At 46.6% G+C, this 20,186-nt stretch overlaps 1 protein-coding gene across 1 annotated transcript in view; it reads right to left on the bottom strand.

Annotated features, from left to right (window-relative positions):
- LOC137423658 (uncharacterized) overlaps positions 1 to 20,186 on the bottom strand; it is a 73,576-nt gene that overhangs the window by 12,081 nt on the left and 41,309 nt on the right. The window contains exons 2-4 of the mRNA XM_068111041.2: positions 11,739 to 11,902; positions 10,387 to 10,819; positions 9,846 to 9,980 (exon numbers count right to left, since the gene is read on the bottom strand). Coding sequence (XP_067967142.1) covers positions 9,846 to 9,980; positions 10,387 to 10,807 — 556 coding nt within the window. The 5' untranslated portion in view covers positions 10,808 to 10,819; positions 11,739 to 11,902. The remainder of the gene's footprint in view (positions 1 to 9,845; positions 9,981 to 10,386; positions 10,820 to 11,738; positions 11,903 to 20,186) is intronic.

The following is a 20,186-nucleotide window of genomic DNA, read 5'->3' on the forward strand; positions in this document are numbered from 1 at the left end:
CCCTCACTGTCACGTCTTTCAACCTCCACACCTTCATTCTCGGTTGGTACTTGACCCGCCGAGCTCTCCTCGCACCTTGCTCCGTGTTGAATTATCATGTGATAATTACGGCACAAATGACGTCATCATTAACAACCCCTATTCCCCAAGCGGATTTCTTTACAATGAACCATGTTAAAAAAAATTTCCATGGAGCGGTTTTGGAGATTTCAGGTTGTTTTTTGGGGGTTTTTTTCGTATACTAGATCGAGGCTCGTGTAAGAGCTTACATTAAATAAGACGAAATAAAAGGAGTGGGAGACAAGATGGGGAGAGAGGGGGAAGCACACAAGTACAACATTTGAGAACAGGGACATTGGGAGATCTGAGGGAGGTAGGGGGCTTGGGGAGAGGTGTGGGATGGTGGTTGGGGGTGGGAGAGGGAAAACAAAACACATGGACACTGCTGGGGCTTCAAGGAAAGAAGTCGGTATTTCAGAAAAGTGGATCTGGGGTGAATTAACAGGGGCAGAAAAGATCAAGGTTTTGGATGGGGGTGAACTGCTGTTTTAAAGACCTGGAGGGGATGAGTGGGATTGAAGAGAGTGAGGGAGTTTGTTCCAGAGGCGGGAGAAAAGAGGAATGAAAGAGTGAAGGTGAACAGAGAGTCTTGATTTTGGAAGTTCCACCAGAAGAGGGTTGCAGGCAGATCTTGTGCAACCTGTAGGAGTACTTGGGGGATAGAGCACAGACAGGGCTTGGGGGGGGGGGGGGGGCTCGGCCAGAGAGGAGCCGGTAGAAGACAGAAATACTACCAACCTGCCTCCGGTGAGTGAGTGAAAGGCCCTCGGAGTTAGCTTCATCGCGGGAGATTACAATGATTCTGAAAGCTTTGGTTTCAACAGTGTGAAGCCGAGCGAGGTGTGAGGCAGGCGCACCAGCCCAGACGGGAGAGCAGTATTCCATTGAGCTGCAGATGAAAGCATTGTATGTGGTGAGGAGCTCAGGTGTGCCAAGGAAGGACTTCGCACGACGCAGAATGCCCAGTCGGCGACTGGCTTTAGAGGCTAGCTTGGAAATGTGTTTTTCCCAGGAAAGATCATGGCAGATTGTGAGACCCAAGAGAATGAGTGCCAGAACTTCTTGGAGAGGATTGTTGAGAAAGTAGATGTGAGGATTGCCCAGACGGTCTTTTCGAAGAGACATCGTGAGAGTGTGAGATTTGTCTGGATTGAAAGACATGTTAAACTTGCTTGACCAGTCTGTGATTTTGACCAGGTCTGCAGAGAGTGAGGAGGCTGCGGACTGCCGATCTGAGGGATGAGGTATGGAGCGGCAGAGAGTGGAGTCATCAGCAAAGAGATAGAGCGGATTTTACAGAGAGTCGGAGAGATCATTAATGAAGACAAGAAAAAGCACAGGAAACTCCAGCCTGAACAGGAAGGGGAGATGAGAGAAATCCATTCAGGGCCACACGTTGACTATGACCAGAGAGGAAGTCCGCAAGCCATGCGTGGAGATTTCCATGGATACCATAGGTGGAGAGTTTGGTGAGCAGAGCGGGGTGCCAGACCGTATCGAAGGCATGCGATATATCAAGGGAGACAGCTCTAATTTCCTATTTGACATTGAGGACCTCCATCCATTGTTGAGACAGCAAAAGCCGCATGTCCAGAGTAGAGTGACCTGGTCTGAATCCAAATTGATGATCAGAGATCAAGCCATTGGAGAAGAGGAAGGATTTGATATCCAAAGCAATGATGGATTCCATGACTTTGCTGATAATTGGAAGTTGGCTGATTGGTCTGTAGTTGCAAGGATCTGTTTTTGCACCTTCTTGTGTACAGCGGTAATGTTGGCTGATTTCCAAGCTGAAGGCAGATGACCTTGAGCAAAAGAGAGGGTGAAGAGGACAGCGAGAGGGTGTGACAGAGCGGCAGAGCAGGATTTTAGGACCCGTGAGCTGATTCCGTCAGGTCCAGTTGAAAAATCAGTTGAGGATTGACAGAAACTTCTCCACCTGGTCAGGAGAGAAGGACACAGAGTCCAGGAGCAGCTGGGTACGACAGGGTACGGTGGGTACAGAGAGAGACGGGTTTGGAACACAATATTTTGAGGCAAACACAGAGTTGAGGCATGCAGCTTTTTCACGCGCGGTGTCAGCTGTGTAGCCGTTTGAGGTAAGGGAGGGGATGAAGGGGGAACAAACACCAGAAACAGATTTGACAAGACCCCACCAGGATTTGGAAGAGGGAGACAGGTTTGAGAGTTCACTCTTGAGAGTAGAGAGATATTGTTTCCTGGCTCCCTGAGGGTGGACACACACTTGTTCCGGGCTTTGTGAAAGGAAATGAGATTGCCTTCCGTTGGATTTGCCTTCCAAGGGGGAAGGGAAGTTGTTTCAGGGCAACTGCCTCACCACAAGCTTCCGTGTACCATGGATGGGAGGAAGTGTATGACAACTGAAGACGGGAGGGGATAAATCTATGTACGAGAGAGAGAGCAGTTTACTTTGGAAGAATTCCCAGGATGAGTTGATGTCAGAGGCAGTGGAGATGGGAGACCAGTCCAGATGATTTATGGCTGCTTGAACACCGTGCCAGTCGGCCAGAGTGAAATGCCAGACTCGTCGACGTTGATGAGGCTCTCTGAGAATGGCCGAAGAGACGTCTACTTTAACAAGCATTTGGTCAGATGAACTAATTGGAGCAGAAGAAGAGCAGCAGACATTTGCAGGGAAGTTTGTCAAAACCAAGTCTAAAAGAGAAGATGCTCCATTGACTGAGATCCGGGTCGGGAAATTGACAGATTGTGTCAGTTCCAGTGAGTCGCTTAAGTCCTTTGCTGAGGTGCCATGGCTGGTGAGAGAGGTACCCACACCCAGCCAACTGGCATGGTGACAATTGAAATCACCACATATGAGGAAGAGAGAGTTGGGATGAGTCAATAGAAGTTGGTCCATATTATCAGACAGCGAGATGTAGATGGAGTCATCAGTTTGGAGGATGGTACAACACACAAATGAACAACAGGTGGGAGCAAAGGGGAAGCCGTAGCCAGAGGTACTCTTGGGGTGAGGTGGAGAGAGGGCAGTGCAGGGCGAGTGAGGAAGAGAGTTTTTGATAAAGATAGCAACCCCACCTCCAGGACAAGGCTCAGGTCTATCATACCAGAGGAGAGAGTAACCAGGGAGAGATATTAAGGAATCAGAGACATCTTGAAGGAGGAAAGTTTATGTTAAGCAGATTATGTCTGGTTTGTCAGAAGCAACCTGTATGGAGAGATCAGTCAGGTTTGAGCGAAGGCCCCAGATGTTAGAGGTCCATACCGTTAAGGAAGAGGAAGGGGGAGCATCGGATACAGGACAGGGGAGGGGTGGGGTAGGGTAAGATGAGGAAGATGAGGAGGAGGTAGGGAGAGCTGTTGATAGTGTGTCAGAGATTTCAGAAGAGCTAGGAGAAAGGGAAGGATGAGGAGTACAAAAGGTTTGATGGTGATTGGATGAGGCACAGCAAGGTGTTGTTTAAGGGGGGTGCAGAGCGAGGAAGAAGGTTGGAGGAGATGGAAGTAAGAGTTGGAAGGGAGAGGAAGCGGGGAGGATGCTTTGAGCAGGAGGGGTGAGAGGGGAGAATTGGAGAAAAAAGGAGGGTCGGGAGATTTAAAGGGGAGGGGTGAGGGGGGAGTTTTGAAATGGAGGAGTGAGGGGGGTATTTAGGAGGAGAGGAGTGAGGGTGGAGTTTTGGAGAGGAGGGGTGAGGGTGGAGTTTTGGAGGGGAGGGGTGAGGAGGAGTTTATGAGGCGAGGAGCTTGGGGGAGATTTGAAAGGGATGGGTGAGGGGGGAATTTAGGAGGGGAAGGATGAGTTTGGATTTTAGAAAGTGTTGGCCGATTAATGGAAAACAAACATTTATTGCAAAATGAGTTTCTTGTGATTTTCAAGTCAGAGATCCGTTTGAAAAAGTTGGAGGGGTGTAATGCAGGTGAGTTTAGGGAATGTAGGAAAGAAGAGTTGTAAGAGATGGAATTTTTATTTGAAATGAAGAGTTTTGGTGAGAAACTCGAAAACAACCTTTTAAAGAAGAAGAAGAATGTGTTATAATATAGAACAGAATAAAACACTTCAGGGGAAAGTTTAAAATTTTAAAAACTGAGCCGTAAAATTCCCTAAATGAGGGCGTGAAGGATTCCGAAGGAGGATTAAGGATTCCAGCACAGGTTCAGAAGCAGGAACAGCAGAACAGGATATTGACAGAAAGGAGAGCAGATAACGAAGGAACAGGTTGGTGTATAAGCAATATGTTCATACAGGAGGAGAGGCCTACTCTCTAAATTCTTCGTTAGAATTTTTTTTTTGAAGGTTAGATGAATGTGGATCAGAGGAAGAAGGATACAGTTGAAGAAGTATGGTGAGAACTGAATTGGAAAGGTGACTTTAGGCTGGAGAGGATTGAGTTATGAAGGAAGAGGAAAAACAGAAAAAATGGGTGGGGCGACACACGTGGTCAAAGAACGAACGAACAAGGGAAAGAGAAGGAAATTAGAGATATATATAATTTTTTTTTTTTTTTGTATACAAGATCGAGGCTCGTGAAAGAGCAAACATTAATCACACAAAAAGACAAACCGACACACAAAACACAAAAAACAATGGGAGCGGCAGACAAGAGGGGGAGAGAGGGGGGAGGACACAAAAGAGAGGGGGAAGAAGGGGAAGGACACAAACACAACATTTGAGAGCAGGGACATCGGGAGGACTTGGGGGGAGGTGGGAGAGGATTAAAACATATGAACACTGCAAGGACTCTGGGGTGAATTACCGGGGGTAGAAAAGATCAAGGTTTTCGATGGGGGAAGATAAGAGATGGTGGTGAACAGCTGTTTTAAAGACCTGGAGGGAGGAGTGGGATTGAAGGGAGTGGGGGAGTTTGTTCCAGAGGCGGGAGAAAAGGGGAATGAAAGAGTGAAGGTGAGCAGAGAGCCTAGACTTTGGCAGTTTAACCATAAGAGGGTTGCAGGCAGATCTTGTGCGACCTGAAGGAATATTGGGGGGACAGAGCACAGAGAGAGCTGGGGGAGCAAGGCCGGAGAGGAGTCGGTAGAAGACAGAAAGACCACCAACCTGCCTACGGTGAGTGAGTGAAAGGCCCTCGGCATTGACTACATCGCAGGAGATTCCAATGATTCTGAAAGCTTTGGCCTCAACAGCGTGAAGCCGAGCAAGGTGTGAGGCAGGAGCACCAGCCCAGAGGGGGGAACAGTATTCCATTGAGCTGCGGATGAAAGCCTTGTATGTGGTGAGGAGCTCAGGTGTGCCAAGGAAGGACTTCGCACGACGGAGGATGCCCAGTCGGCGACTGGCTTTGGAGGCCAGCTTGGAAATGTGGTTTTCCCAAGAAAGATCATGGCAGATAGTGAGACCCAAAAGCTTGAGCGACAGAACTTCTTGGAGAGGATTGTTGAGAAAGTAGATGGGAGGGTTGTCCAGTCGGTCCTTTCGGAGAGACATTGTAAGAGTGTGAGATTTGTCAGGATTGAAAGACATGTTCCACTTGTTTGACCAGTCTGTGATTTTGTCCAGGTCTGCAGAGAGTGAGGAGGCTGCAGACTGCCGATCTGAGGGATGAGGAATGGAGCGACAGAGAGTAGAGTCATCAGCAAAGAGATAGAGAGGATTTTCAAGAGAGTCAGAGAGATCATTGATGAAGACCAGAAAAAGCACAGGGCCCAGAACACTACCTTGGGGAACAGAACACCTTGGGTGTTAAGACGAAACAGAGGGGAAGATGTTTGGGGAAGTATGGAGTGAAAAAAAAAACTGGAAAAATGGTGCACAAACGAAAGTAAATGGACCACAAACGACCACCGAGAGGAAACAACAAAGCCTCAAGGCCTAGAAAACCAGGCCTGAAAACGCGGCAATGGAGGTGCAACGTTTTTCGGTTTTTCCAAGATGGCGCCTGTACCACTTGACCTATGACATCATAATTATTTTAAATTATGCCAGAACATGTAGCCGGTGCAGGCTTTGATGTCATAACGCCGGCACTGGCTACAGGAGGAGGCTCTCCAATGGTAAATTGGGAGTGCAGGAGCAATTTATTTTTTAAAAGCTAGTTTAGCACTCCGAGGGGTCTACTCTGTGGTACCATTAAAAATGGGGGCACAAATTGTGGATACAACCCCCCCCCCCCCTCCCCAACCCCTAACAGAAATATGCCTTCCCCTATCCGACAAAAAGAGGCTTGATAGGAGGTTTTCGGTTTATTAAACCAGAGCCTAAATCGACAGCCAAAGCAATCAATACAGTTGAGACATCAGACCAATCCATGACTAAAGAATGCTTAAAGGGACACAGAGAAAAAATTATGTTTGCTTTAATTGGCAGATATTGCTTCACTCAACACGTAGTTGTTGTTTTTTTCGAAAAAATATCTTGGACGGAAGATAATAATATTTTAGGATGTTCTTTTACGCTTGATTGGCCATGCGTCAAACTCAAAACACCAAAAAACCCCATTCTTATCCATGTAACCAGGGACGTCATGAATGGATATTTTTGCTGCGGGTTGTGTTTGCAATTATTTTGACTATCAAGGAATCCTTGATCAGAAAAATCTTCATCAAAATCACTTTCTGATGTGTCTGAAGAAAGTGATGTGGCCATTATCCATCGTGTTGAGACAGCCATGCCTTTGATTAAGTCACGCAGGTGACATCATGACCATTCTATTTTTAGGGCGGTACCTGATGGGTTTGCTTATTCAACTGCAACACCTCAAAAATTATTGGAATTAAAATCCACGTTCAGTTCTTTGTTTATTGCTGTAAAATCACATCTGCTTCGAAATCAGCCAACATTACCGCTTAAAACCAAAAAGGTGCAAAAACAGATCCTTGCAACTACAGACCAATCAGCCTGCTTCCAATTATCAGCAAAGTCATGGAATTCATCATTGCATCGGATATCAAATCCTTCCTCTTCTCCACTGGCTTGATCTCTGATCATCAATTTGGATTCAGACCAGGTCATTATACTCTGGACATGTTGCTTCTGCTGTCTCAACAATGGATGGAGGTCCTCAATGCCAGACAGGAAATCAGAGCAGTCTCCCTTGACATATCTCGTGCCTTAGATACAGTGTGGCACCCTGCCCTGCTCACCAAACTCTCCTCCTATTGTTTCCATGGAAATCTCCATGCATAGCTCACGGACTTCATCTCGTGTCGTAGTCAACGTATGGCTCCAAATGGAATTCTCTCATCTCCTCTTCCTGTCCAGGCTGGACTTACTCAAGGTAGTGTTCTGGGCTTTGTGCTTGTTCTGGTCTTCATTAATGATCTCTCCGACTCTCTGGAAAATCCTCCATCTATTTGCTGATGACTCCACCCTCTGCCGCTACATATCTCCACCCTCAGATCGGTAGACAGCAGCCTCTACACTCTCTGCAAACCTGGATAAAAATTCAAGCTGGTCAAACAAGTGAAACATGTCATTCAATCCTGACAAATCTCACAGTCTTACTATGTCTCTTACGTCTTATTTACGTCAGGAATTGACAGCAGGTTTATGAAGGATTTGGAAATAAAACAAAAAACGTTCCCAGTCTGAATGTTGCTATATCTAGTCAATGGTGAAACTGCAAATGGGGAATCTGCGAATGTCACGGATGAAAACATTTACGTCATTTTCTCATTCTGCTTTAAACTCAATATTTCTCTATTTTCATTCTGAACAGCATCATTCATAATTCCAATCGCAAATTAATACATCAAAATCAAACGTTAAATCGTAAATTGAATCTAGATGTTATCAAACCAGCGAACCATCATCATCTGTTCCTTCCCGATTCAGGAGCAGGGTCCGTGTTGATCGCATTTCAAAACAATAATTGTATTGATGAATTTCTGAAACCTCCAGCCTGCCTTACCACACCTGCTGGGATCCATAATAACCTTCTGTGGAATGTTTTTGATTTCCTTTAAGGAAAATATTGGTTAAAAATATTGAGGTTAATATTGGAAGGTTAAAATATTTAGTAAAAGGAAAGAATATATATATTTGTTATATATTGTATCGGGGGAAGTATTGGGGGAAGCTGTCAATATATATATATATATATATATATATATATATATACAAAATAAATACATAAAAGCCTGGTGTTCGCTTATCGTTTAGGGTGCCGGCTTGGGATCCAAGGATCCTGGGTTTGAATCCAGGTCGATCGCTGAACTAACACCAGAGGGTTGGCTCAGCCTATCATCCTTCTGAGGTCGGCAAATTGAGTACCAGTTCATTGGTAATTCCCTGTGTGTCGCAAGAGGCAACTAACAGGGTTGGCGGCAGGAAGGGCATATGGCCATAAAACATTGCTTCAAAAAGGGGACCAAGGTGCCCGAAAAAGGCCAACCCCTGCTCTGCGGGGAAAAATGGCCTCCAAAGGTGGGTCTTTTCGTAAAATATGCAAATGTAATGGTCATGTGACCAGATCCTCCGCTCTGGTTGGTGTACGCATGAAGGTGTACGGACAGACAAACGCTGTTCTGAACAACATTGCCCTTCGCCGTACAAACCCTTCACAGGAGTACAACTAAGTATATTACGTCATGTTAAAGTTTGAGACTGACAGTGTTCATGATGAACTTCACAGCTATGAAATGAACGGTGACAGGCACATGGAAGGAAGTAAATTTATTATTGATAAAATCATTTTCTTGGAAATACACACCTTAAAATAAAACTCTTCATTCAAGCTTCTTCCGAGATCGAATTACTGAAGGGGATAACACTAAAACGCAGCGGTGGTGAATGTGAAAAAAAAAATGGAGATAATAAATGTTTCCTCAAATCTATTCTCACACACGATCACCCACCAAAGTGGAATCCTGAGAGGCTAAGCTATGACAAGTATAAAACACACGAAAGGTTGATGGATTAACTTTCCCGATGAAGTTAGAATATATTCATGAATTTGAAAAGGAAACGTTCAAAACATTCACGCATATGTTAAAAACTGATTTTAAGAAAATTCAATTACAAAGAAAGTCGAACACCGACAACAATGAAGAAACCCATATTGACCTTCTCTCTTTTCAAGTTGAGAAGAAAGCACATTACGCACTCATCAAAAACGTTTCAAGATTAACGTCATCTGGAGCATCTAACAGGAACGGTAAGAAACACCCACGTACTCAGTGGTGCCTCAACTTCTTCAACACCAAAGAAAGCTTGAAGCAATCTTCAAGATATTGTTCCAACCATCAAGGAACATAAATTGATATGCCAAAAGCGGGTTCAAGAGTAGCATTCGATGATTTCAATAAAACTGTGAAAAATCGGTTTATGATGTTCATTGCCTTCCTGCATCATCACCTTCCAAGTTGTTGAATGCTCCCTTCTCCCTGCTCATGTCTGTTGATTTGATTGGACTGTTCAAACTGCTCACGTCATTCATGTTTGTCCCCATATTCATGAAAAAGAATCCTTCAAAAAAGGAAAGAAACCTCTTCCAGGAATCTTCCTCCCGTGCGTGTGCCATCAATTTCAGCTCATTTGGGTGTACCAAGGGAATGGATATGGCACTTGGGTAAATGGGAAGGTGGTTCGTAGATTTGGAGGGAGGAAATAGATTTGAGTCGATAGGAAAAAATAAAATGGAGAAAAGGATGTACGAGGAATCTTTACTGTGACGCAAACCGAACTTTATAGCACAGAGTAACAAACTATCCAGCTGGAGTCAAAATGAATTGTTTTCCCCACAAACTGGGAACAACTTTCCTGTCACCATAAAAAATGTGACCGACAGAAAATTAATTAAGCGACATTTCGAAGCATAATACAGCACTTCCTGTTAAGTTACACAAACCTGGATCAACAAGAGGAGAAGTGCTGCTGGATTCTTGTGTTGATGCATCGTTTGACTCAATCGGAACAGATGTTTTCGAAACGTTTTGAGGCACATCCTTTTGGAAATTAGCTGCTTCTTCCAGATCACCTTTACCTGCACACAACACGACATTTAACCAAATGCTGCACAAAGAAGGTAGACATGCAAACATCGGTTACTCAAGTTTAGTTTACAACTCAAGAGCTTGATTTAGGTTTAAATAAAAATTTGAGAATTGAATATGTTCTTCCCTTTTGAATACAGAAGTTGTTGAAAGAAAAGAACAATTTTCACATTTTCCAAGTTTATCCAGCAATGGGTTGTAGTTTGTTTTTGAATGAAAATTTGACAAATAAATCGTTCAGATTGGTCAATCAAGGATTTCCATGATATGGCAAATTATAGATTTTCCATGATATAAAGCATGGGGAAAACTTAAATGTGCCGTTAAACACAGAACAATTTGGGAAACTTTCACAGTATTTCTTGGCAAGCTAAGGTGTATAGGAAAGTAACATACGAGACTTGGGTCTTGATCCATCATCCTGACAGCGGAGGCTGCAGACATCACTGAACCCGATTCCACAGAACCCAGAAACGTTTTCCAGCTGCACATTTTGGGATCTGACAAACTTTTGGGAGAAACTTGAAAGTTCCCGAATAACATTCTCCAAGTTGACAAACAGACTTCCCAACAGAGAAGAACCTGCAATCTGGACATCTTGCGGCTTAAAAAAAGAATTCATAAATTTACACAAGTCAGCATACATTGCAAATTGAAGTTTCTCTTTGGCGAGAGAGAGGAGCTCGGTTCGCAAAGCATCTGACTCTGCGCAAGCTCGAATAACCTTCTGATTCTCAATTCCAAGCTTATCGACCACTGCTTGGGCTGTTTCCGCTCTCAGGCCTTTTGAATGGAGCCATTCCAAGAAGCTATCCATTTCACCGATGAACTGCCAGGGATACAATGCTCACGTTAATAAAGTCAAAACATACACGCCATTTCATAAATTAATTAATTCATTTCATACACGACATTTCACTTTGTTACAAGTGACATTTTCTTCAATCAGTTTGAATTTTTTTTTTTGGGAGCTATAATTTTATCCAATCAGTCTTACCAAAAGTTCCAAAGGAAGGTAGTGGAGGGGATAAGGGGGGTGGAGGGAATAAGGGAGTGGGGGGGGGGGGCTAAGGGGAGAGAGAGGGAGCAGGGAGGGGAGGGGAGAGGGAGCAGGGAGGGGAGAGGGAGCAGGGAGGGGAGGGAGAACAGAGGGAAGAAGGGAAGATAAGGGAGGGTGAGAGGGAAGGGTAGGGAAAGGGGAAGGATGGGGAAAGGGGTAGGGGAGAAGAGAATGGAGGGGAAAGGGGCGGGGGGAGAGAGATGTAGGCGAGAGGGAGGGAGGGCTGGTGGAGAGAGAGGAGTGGGTGAGAGGGTGGGGAGGGAGTGGAAAGAAGGCATGGGTTGAGGGGGGAGGGGAAGAAAAGGCAGCATGAGGGGAGGGGGAGGGCAAGGGGAGAGTGGGGGAAGAGGAAGGGAAGGGAGAGAATGAGGGGAAATGAAGGGGAGAATGAGGGGTGGGGAGAATAAAGGGTGGGGAGAATGAGGGGTGGGGAGAATAGAGGGAGGGAAGAATGGGGAGAGGTGGTGCAGTTTGAGTTTTAATTTATCCTTTCAAAACACTAAAACATTTTTTGTAAAAAAAATAAATGATTGATTGGGGTCAGGAACCACACTGAGGTCCTTAAAAAGCCACAGGTTGCAAACCCATGCCATCGTTGATGGCTCATCCGCCAATTGACTTCAGATGAAGAACTCAAGCCACAGATCGGCCATTTCCACTCCCATTCACGGTGCATGAGAGTAATTACCTTTCGTTCAGTTGTTTTTCCAATTATCGACTTCGCACGAAGGTTGGTGTTCACACAACCCCTTCTGCTGACCTATTAGTGAAGGGGAGAATATCAGAACCCTTTCCAGCATATCGCGCTCTTCGGAGTGCATCTCGCATTTCACACCGTTCCCTCTTCTGATCCTGTGATAGATCGGGACCGAGAGAGGTGAGGAAATAACCACCGGAAGAGCACGCATACAAAACCAAGAGCCAAGTACAGTTGGTTGCAAGAGAAGGTGTATTGAACAGTGCACCGGAAGAGAAATTACCAGAAGTCATGAGTACAATAAACTCAACAAAAGCACAGAATTCTATCAGTAAAAAATATACGAGTTATTGTTGCACAGAATTATTGGTGATAGCAAAGACCCATTAATAATGCAGTGGTCGATATCCCCTTTCTTCTAAAAAGAAGCATGTGGGTAATTACAAACAAGCGTTACGCCTCGGTCCCCCGTCGGTGAAGTGATGTGAGTTGACAAAATGGAAGACACAAGGCGGCCATCTTGGATTTTGACGTGGCGACCCAATTTGCAATAGTGTTCTCCCTTATGCGTTGATACACCCACACACCAGATTAGAAGTTGCTACTTCGCTTATTTTTCAAGATATTCCGCTCACAAGGTTCAGACACATGGCAGTGGCCATCTTGGATTTTGACGTGGCGACCCAATTTTCAATAGCGTTCTTCCTTATGCCAAGATACACCCACACACCAAATTAGAAGTTGGTGCTTCGCTTATTTTTCAAGATATTCCGCTCACAAAGTTCAGACATACATGGCGTCAGACATACATGGTGGCGGCCATCTTGGATTTTGACGTGCGTTGCACCCACACACCAAATTAGAATTCGGTCCTTCGCTTACGCATGGACGGACGGACGGAGGGGAAAACCATAGTCCCCCTTTCGCTCCGCGGTGCGACGGGGGACAACTAGAACAAGAAAAAGAGCAATCAGAGATTGCAAACACTCGCCAGGATGTATTTTCAGTGGTTTTTAAGGCCTTTGTGTTAAAACAAATATGGCGGCCGAACCACGTGACCGATGACGTCATCATTAATTTTTTTTCTAAAGTAATTTATTCCGAGATTATGCTCAAGAAATTTCATCTTGATCGGATGAAGTTTTGTACTTATCGAAGTATGACGTCATCATGGAGGCACCTATGACATCATCATTAACATGTTTTATTCCCCATGGAGAGTTCTTTACAATGAGCCATTTCAATTTTTCTCTATGCAGCACTTTCGGGGGTATATCGAGGTGCAACGTTTTTCGTCGGACATCCTCGCACACCTCCTCCTTCACACTCTGTACCTGTCGTACACTTCACCAGCACCCTCTCACGAACACCAGAGGAGACGTTATTGCATTTGAGTTTGTTTGTTTGCTGTTTGTTTGTTTGTCCGTTTGTTTGTCCGCACAGAATAAATATGACTTTTCTCTGCAACTGTTGGTTCGATCGACAGGAAATTTTCACCATAGGTAATTAAGGTAAGGTAAGGTAAGGTGCAACTCCACCTGCAGAATGTTTTAATGATAATGATGACGTCATAGGTCACGTGGTTCGGCCGCCATCTTGAAAAAACCAAAAACTTTGCACCTCCATATCTCGGAAAGCGCTGAATAGAAAAAAATCAGAAATGGCTCGTTGTAAAGAACTCTCCATGGGGAATAAAATATGTTAATGATGATGTCATAGGTGCCTCAATTATGATGTCATAATTCGACAAGTACAAAACTTCATCCGATCAAGATGAAATTTCATGAGCATCCTGCAGGCGTCATAGGTCACGGTGGAGAAAATTGGTGGGGAAAAAAATTAATATTGATGACGTCATAGGTCACGTGGTTTGGCCGACACCTTGGAAGAAGCGACACCTTGGAGAAAGAGGTGAGAAATGGGACGGCAAAGTTACAAGGTGGCACAGAGGAGTTGACGCAGGGGGTGGGACAACTGACAGTGGAACAAAGGGAGTTGAAGGAACAGGTACAAAAGAATACGGCTGTGATCGAGGGGTTGAAGGCGACACAGAAGGAAAGAAAGAGGGACGTAGCAGTCATAAAGAAGGAGTGTCAGACGGTACATGAGGGACTAACAGCAAGGTTGGACGAGGTGACAGAGGCAATGGAGACGAAAGAACGGGAGGTGAGGATGCACATAGAGACGGTCAAGGTGGCATTAGAGGAAGAAATCGAGGGGGCGCACCGGGAAATGAAGGAGGTAAAGGAAAAATTAGAGGAAGTGGAAGAGGGGTGAGTGAAATTAAGAAGAGATGGAGGGAAACTAAGAAGGAGATAAGGGAGGAAGTGATGGAATATGTGCAAGGTCGGTGCTCAAATCATGATGATGTGCTTGCTAACCAAATAAAGAGTTTGCAGGTGGCGAAGGAGGTGCGGAGACGAGGTGCCGAGGTGAGTGGCGATATACTCGGAAATGTATATGGTGTGAGGGGAGATTCAGTCGGCTTGGGGGTTGGTTTGGACCCGGGTGTTCGTGAGAGGCCGCTGGTGAAGTGTACGACAGGTACAGAGTGTGAAGGAGGAGGTGTGCGAGGATGTCCGACTATTGGGTGTGTAAGGAAAAAGTGCGCGCCGAGGAGTGTGTGCTGTCGAGAGTGAGTTGGTCGTAGCGCGTGTGCAGGGGGGCACATGGAAGCGCGGGGTGGGGAGTGTTACGGAGGGTGTGACGGGAGAGTGTGCAAAGAGGATGCACGAAAAAGGTGTGTAACGGAGGGGTGCTTGATAAGAGTGTGCGGTCGAGAGTGGGGGTGAATGCGTGACCGAGTGTGGTGGTGAGAGTAGTGCGAGTGACACGGAGCACGCGTTGGTTGTAGCAGGTGAGGGAGGATGCACACCTGGAATGGAAGGATGCACACCTGGGATGAAAGGATGCACACCTGGAATGGTCGAGCGCGTGCGGGGATGCACGCTTGAGTTGGTAATGGAGCACGTGATTGGGTGTGCAAGTGAGTGCACACCCGTGGTTGTCACCGGGGATGTGACCGAGGAGTGGGCGCGAAGTGTGTTGGTGAGGTGTGCGAACGACGAGTGTGTGCTAAGGTGTGCGGTGGTCAGGTGTGTGAGGAAGTCTGTGAGCGGAACAAGTCCAATGACAAATTACGCGGGGTGTACGGGCGGCGTTGGAGCACCGAGCTCGGTGAGGATGAAAGGGGTCGCGTATGCGTGTGAGCCTGCAGGTGAAGCATCGACGGTAACCGGGTTAGCGGTTAGATCGACTTATAGCCGAAGCGGGCCCTCGGTTCATGCCGGGCTTCGTGTGCAGCGGGAACCAGCGGGGATCGAAATCACGGCGGTTTCGAAAGAACCGCCGTACGCGATCCACGCCGGGCCGCACTCTGAACGGCCGCGTCCGTGCTCCGCTAGGCGGAACGGGCGGCCTGGTATGAAGGGTCGGGACGGCGACCCCTTTTGGTTGCGGCATTCCGGCAGGGCGAGATCGGGTCATCAGGCGGGAGACCAGATGGCTCCGCGCCGAGGTGGACCTTGGGATCTCGGCCCGAGTAAACCTCCTTCCCTGCCCCGAATGCCGGACGGATCCAACCGCCGGCACCGAACAACCCGCATTCATTGCTCGGCTTTGCGAAGCCGAGCTTTGGAGATGAATTGGCGCACCGAGAGGCTCAAGTGAGTAGACTGTGATGATGATAGTGTTTTGAACCCGAAATTGGGATAGGGAATTTGTGATTGAAATTTGATGACGAAATTGATAGTGATAGTGGGAGATGCCCGATGTGGTGGGATGGCAACTCTGCCATCCATCACAGCGGGGGCAAAGGAGCAGTAGTTTTATGGGGATGGCAGTGAAAACTAGCCCGGGAGGGTTAGGATAAAATGATAGGGATCAAGAAAAGATGACCATAGGTAACGGTAAGGTAAGTTAGCAATACTGGACAGGTAGTGGGGACATAGCGAGGGTAGTTGGATTATAATGACAAGGGAGCGCAATAATGTAAGGGGCGACGGGGAAGCACGAGTTTTAGCAGGGCACCAGGTAGATTAGATGATGCCGTGTGAGTGTTTAAAAGTGTATTCAGAAGTGTATTGTGAAAAGTGAGTGAGGAATAATTGTGATTGCACAGGTGTGCAACTTAGCAGGTGTATGGAACAGTGTATGAGTGAGTGATGGTGATGTGTGTTGTGTTGACCAAATGGTCCAGGGAGGAAGGAGGGTGCAGGAAGCACCAGTAGGAGTGATTGCACAGGTGTGCAACTACAGATGAATGGAGAATGGTTGTGTGGAATATATGGAGTATGGAATATATGGAGTATGGAATGGATGGTCGTGGAGTGAGTATGGTGGAAACTGTGGAGTGGAGTGGATGGTGCGAAGGTGTGAATGGGGGAAAAGTGGACCCCCATCACGAATACCCGGGGAGGGTAGTGTAAGTGTTAGGTAGAGGGTACAGGTAAATTGTGGTTGGATATTGGCATCTGTGGTGCGTGTGGAAGAATGGTGTTTGGATGGGTGTTGTGGAAATGGCTGGGCGTGTGGCCTGTTAGTGTGTGTAGTTGGTTGAGCACTCCGCCACTGTTAGGATGTCGGCCAGGTGAGGCCGCAGGTGGGCTCTGGGAGCCGGTAGAGTTGTTGTGGATGGGGACCGAGGATCCAGAGGATGGACCCGGGTAGCCCAGTGCCAGAGAGGGCACCGAGTGGGGAGAGCACCAGAGGGCCTTCCCCAGTTAGATAGGTTAGGGTGAGGAGCAGGTAAGCTCGGAGGCAACTACAGTGGTGGAGGTGTGCAGGTGGGTAGACCTGCTGGGAGAGCCACACGACCCAGTCCTGAAATTGTGCAAGGGCACAGGGAGTTGAATCGGGGGAGTGAGACCCCAAATTGATGAAGCACCACAGTTTGGTCAATGGGAATTTAGTTCTTAAAACCGCATAGAGTAAGTTGGCCAATGGTTTGGCAGGGAAAGACCCCGAGTAGTGTAAAGTGTATTAAAGTCATTTAGGAAGTAGTTAGGATTAAGAATCTCCCCGCACAATCTGCATCCACTCACCTGAGGTAACAGGACTCCACACCATGCCATGTTTTGTTATTTTATTGTGCAAATGTTTGGAATGTGAGATGCATCATGACGTGGGTGTGACATTGTGCTTTGTGTTCCATCTCTCCCTCCTTATGAGGATTGATGATGAATTGGTGATGGCAAATTTTGGTTAGAGGGATTGTGGGGACGAATTTGGCATAGGGGAAATATGGGAAAGACGTGACGGTAGCGACGGATTTGTAATGTGTAAATTGTTGTACATATGGGGTAAGGGCAAGGGTAGAGTAGGTAACAGGGTGGGTGACATACGGTAGGGACGAGATTTCTCACTTCACTCTCCGTACGCACCTCGTCTTGCATTGCCTTATTGATGTGTACCCTTGTGACCTTACCCCTCGCTCACCTGTCTTCTTCCCCCCCCCCCCCCTTGTCTCCCACCCGAGGACTGTGCGCCACTGGGCACCGAAGGGAGCGTGCGGGAGTCCGCCATTGTGTGCCAGAACTCTCGCAACCACAGCTGTCTGCATCGATGCTCCACGTATGGACCACATGTCTGTGGCTGAGCACCACTGATGGACCCCATGGGTTGGGGCGTGGCCCCTCTGCTGGAACCGGCCATGAGGGCCCGAAATCTTGCTGGCGGACCTTGGTCACAGGGCACCTATGCCCCACAGGTGAACCACCCCTAGTCGGCCCTGTGGGCCATAAATAAAAATGGACACGTTTTTGTGCAAGTTTATTATTGCAAATAGGCCGCCAGCAAAGAAGTTGACAACATCTCGAAGAGCATTAGCCAGCAGAGGGAGCCGAAGAGCAAGATCACCAGCAGGGTTTGGGTTTACTGTTTTTATTGAACTGTGGTGACTGTGCACCAATTGGTGCTTGATGGTGTTTTGGTGCTTTCTGGTGCGTCGATGCAGCACAGGCTGTCTCCCCCCCCCCCCCCAAAAGAACAATCACAGGTCCTGGGTTAGTTTTGTAAATACCAGTAGCGTCATTGTAAATAATGCTCCCCCATCGTTCATGTTGTAGTTTGAAGACAATTCCGCAATTCGGTTAGCTGTGGGCGTGAGTCTGTTAGGCAGGGTGCAATGGAGCAGCGGACATATTTATTTGTGTTTTAAAACTGTCACACTCAAGGTCAGGTTAAATGTAGAGGGAGCTACACCTACGTGCCACACTAAAAGTAAAGGTAATAGGCCCGGGTCGTGTCTAAGGGGAGGAGGGTGCAGTGTTATGGATATGAGAATGGTTTTTTTATTGTGTAAAATATCACCCTCCAGTCCTCCTTCCTCCATTTGTTGTGTATAAAGGTCAAAGGTCGTTCCCGTAGTTATTTCATATACCACACGTAGCCAACCATATATCCTTCTATACAGTTATCTCCTTATTCTATGTAGGTTAAGGCCTTGTCTTCCATTAATTAACACTCCATTGCACCAAATTCAAATAAGATAGATTCCCTTTCATTCCCATTCCCAAAGCATCCATTGCCAACTGCATTTGGGCGGTTTTCTTCATCCCAAAACTCCATTGAGCACGCGGCCAGCTCGGAGAAGAAAGGCGTTTCTCCACCTCGTCATAGAGGAGAGGAGTGAGCCAGCCCCGAACAACCAACCAAGTATAAGGGGTTTGGCTTGAGAGGGCGGAGAGAGAACGATCTGGGAGGTTCGCGAAGGTTCAAGGGTGGGGCTTATATAACCGGCGGGAGACGCCCCCACCTCAGATGAGATACGGAGGATGAGCCCTTGGAAAGCATGCGACGCACCTGAGACGAGCTGCGTGATCCAGGAGAGGAGAGAGGGATGTCCCATGAGCTTTAAACCACCACAGCTTTGAGCTTCGAAGGCAGTTTCGACCGTGGCCGCGAAGGAACGGCGGCTGCTGAACGTGCCGATCGAGAAGGGGGCGGCGGCTGCTCACTCCCGGCCCGACCGTGCTCCGGCTCCAGTTGGACCTTCCTCTCCTTCCAGCCGATCGTTCCTGCCTTCATCCCCCATTCGTGTGAGTTTGATTGTAGTCTGTCTTTGTGTGTCTTGTCCCTGGGTATAAGTAAGACTGCCATAGGTAAGCTAAGGTGCACTGTGTCCGCTTCTTCTTCTTCTGTTTTTATTTTATTATCCTTCCTCCTCCTTGGTTTCTTTTAATTGTTTAAATATTAGTAATAAATTATATTTGTCCTTCATACCTTTTGTCTCCTTCTTCACATCCTTCGTCTTCGTCTTTTACAAATTGAATACCTGTGGCACGATTTGGCCAACGTTTCAGAATCGGGTTAGTGAATGCTAATGACTCGAACTTCGGGTTGCTAAAAACCGCTCGGCAACTAGACCATCTAAAACCGGGGTTCGAGCGGGAGTCCCTCCCTTGCTTCACGGTCAGGAGTGGCTCTCAGGTCCTTGGGACTTTTTGTAGACCAAATACCATGGCTGCTCCCAACCGGAAGGAGCGTTGGGACCCCCTGGACTCACGTCAGTCAGTCGCGGACAAGGGGATTCTCATCTCATCGTTGTGTTTAAGTACCACATCTCATCGTTGTGTTTTAGGACCACATCTCATCGTTGTGTTTAAGTACCACATCTCATCGTTGTGTTTAAGTACCACATCTCATCGTTGTGTTTAAGTACCACATCTCATCGTTGTGTTTAAGTACCACATCTCATCGTTGTGTTTAAGTACCACATCTCATCGTTGTGTTTAAGTACCACATCTCATCGTTGTGTTTTAGTACCAAAGCTCATCGTTGTGTTTAAGTACCACATCTCATCGTTGTGTTTTAGGACCACATCTCATCGTTGTGTTTAAGTACCACATCTCATCGTTGTGTTTTAGGACCACATCTCATCGTTGTGTTTAAGTACCACATCTCATCGTTGTGTTTTAGTACCACATCTCATCGTTGTGTTTAAGTACCACATCTCATCGTTGTGTTTAAGTACCACATCTCATCGTTGTGTTTAAGTACCACATCTCATCGTTGTGTTTAAGTACCACATCTCATCGTTGTGTTTAAGTACCACATCTCATCGTTGTGTTTTAGTACCACATCTCATCGTTGTGTTTAAGTACCACATCTCATCGTTGTGTTTAATACCACATCTCATCGTTGTGTTTAAGTACCACATCTCATCGTTGTGTTTAAGTACCACATCTCATCGTTGTGTTTAAGTACCACATCTCATCGTTGTGTTTAAGTACCACATCTCATCGTTGTGTTTTAGTACCACATCTCATCGTTGTGTTTTAGTACCAAAGCTCATCGTTGTGTTTTAGTACCACATCTCATCGTTGTGTTTAAGTACCAAAGCTCATCGTTGTGTTTTAGTACCACATCTCATCGTTGTGTTTTAGGACCACATCTCATCGTTGTGTTTAAGTACCACATCTCATCGTTGTGTTTAAGTAC

Source organism: Myxine glutinosa, chromosome 1, assembly GCF_964187855.1.
Source record: "Myxine glutinosa chromosome 1, kmMyxGlut1.1, whole genome shotgun sequence".
NCBI classification, from domain to species: domain Eukaryota; kingdom Metazoa; phylum Chordata; class Myxini; order Myxiniformes; family Myxinidae; genus Myxine; species Myxine glutinosa.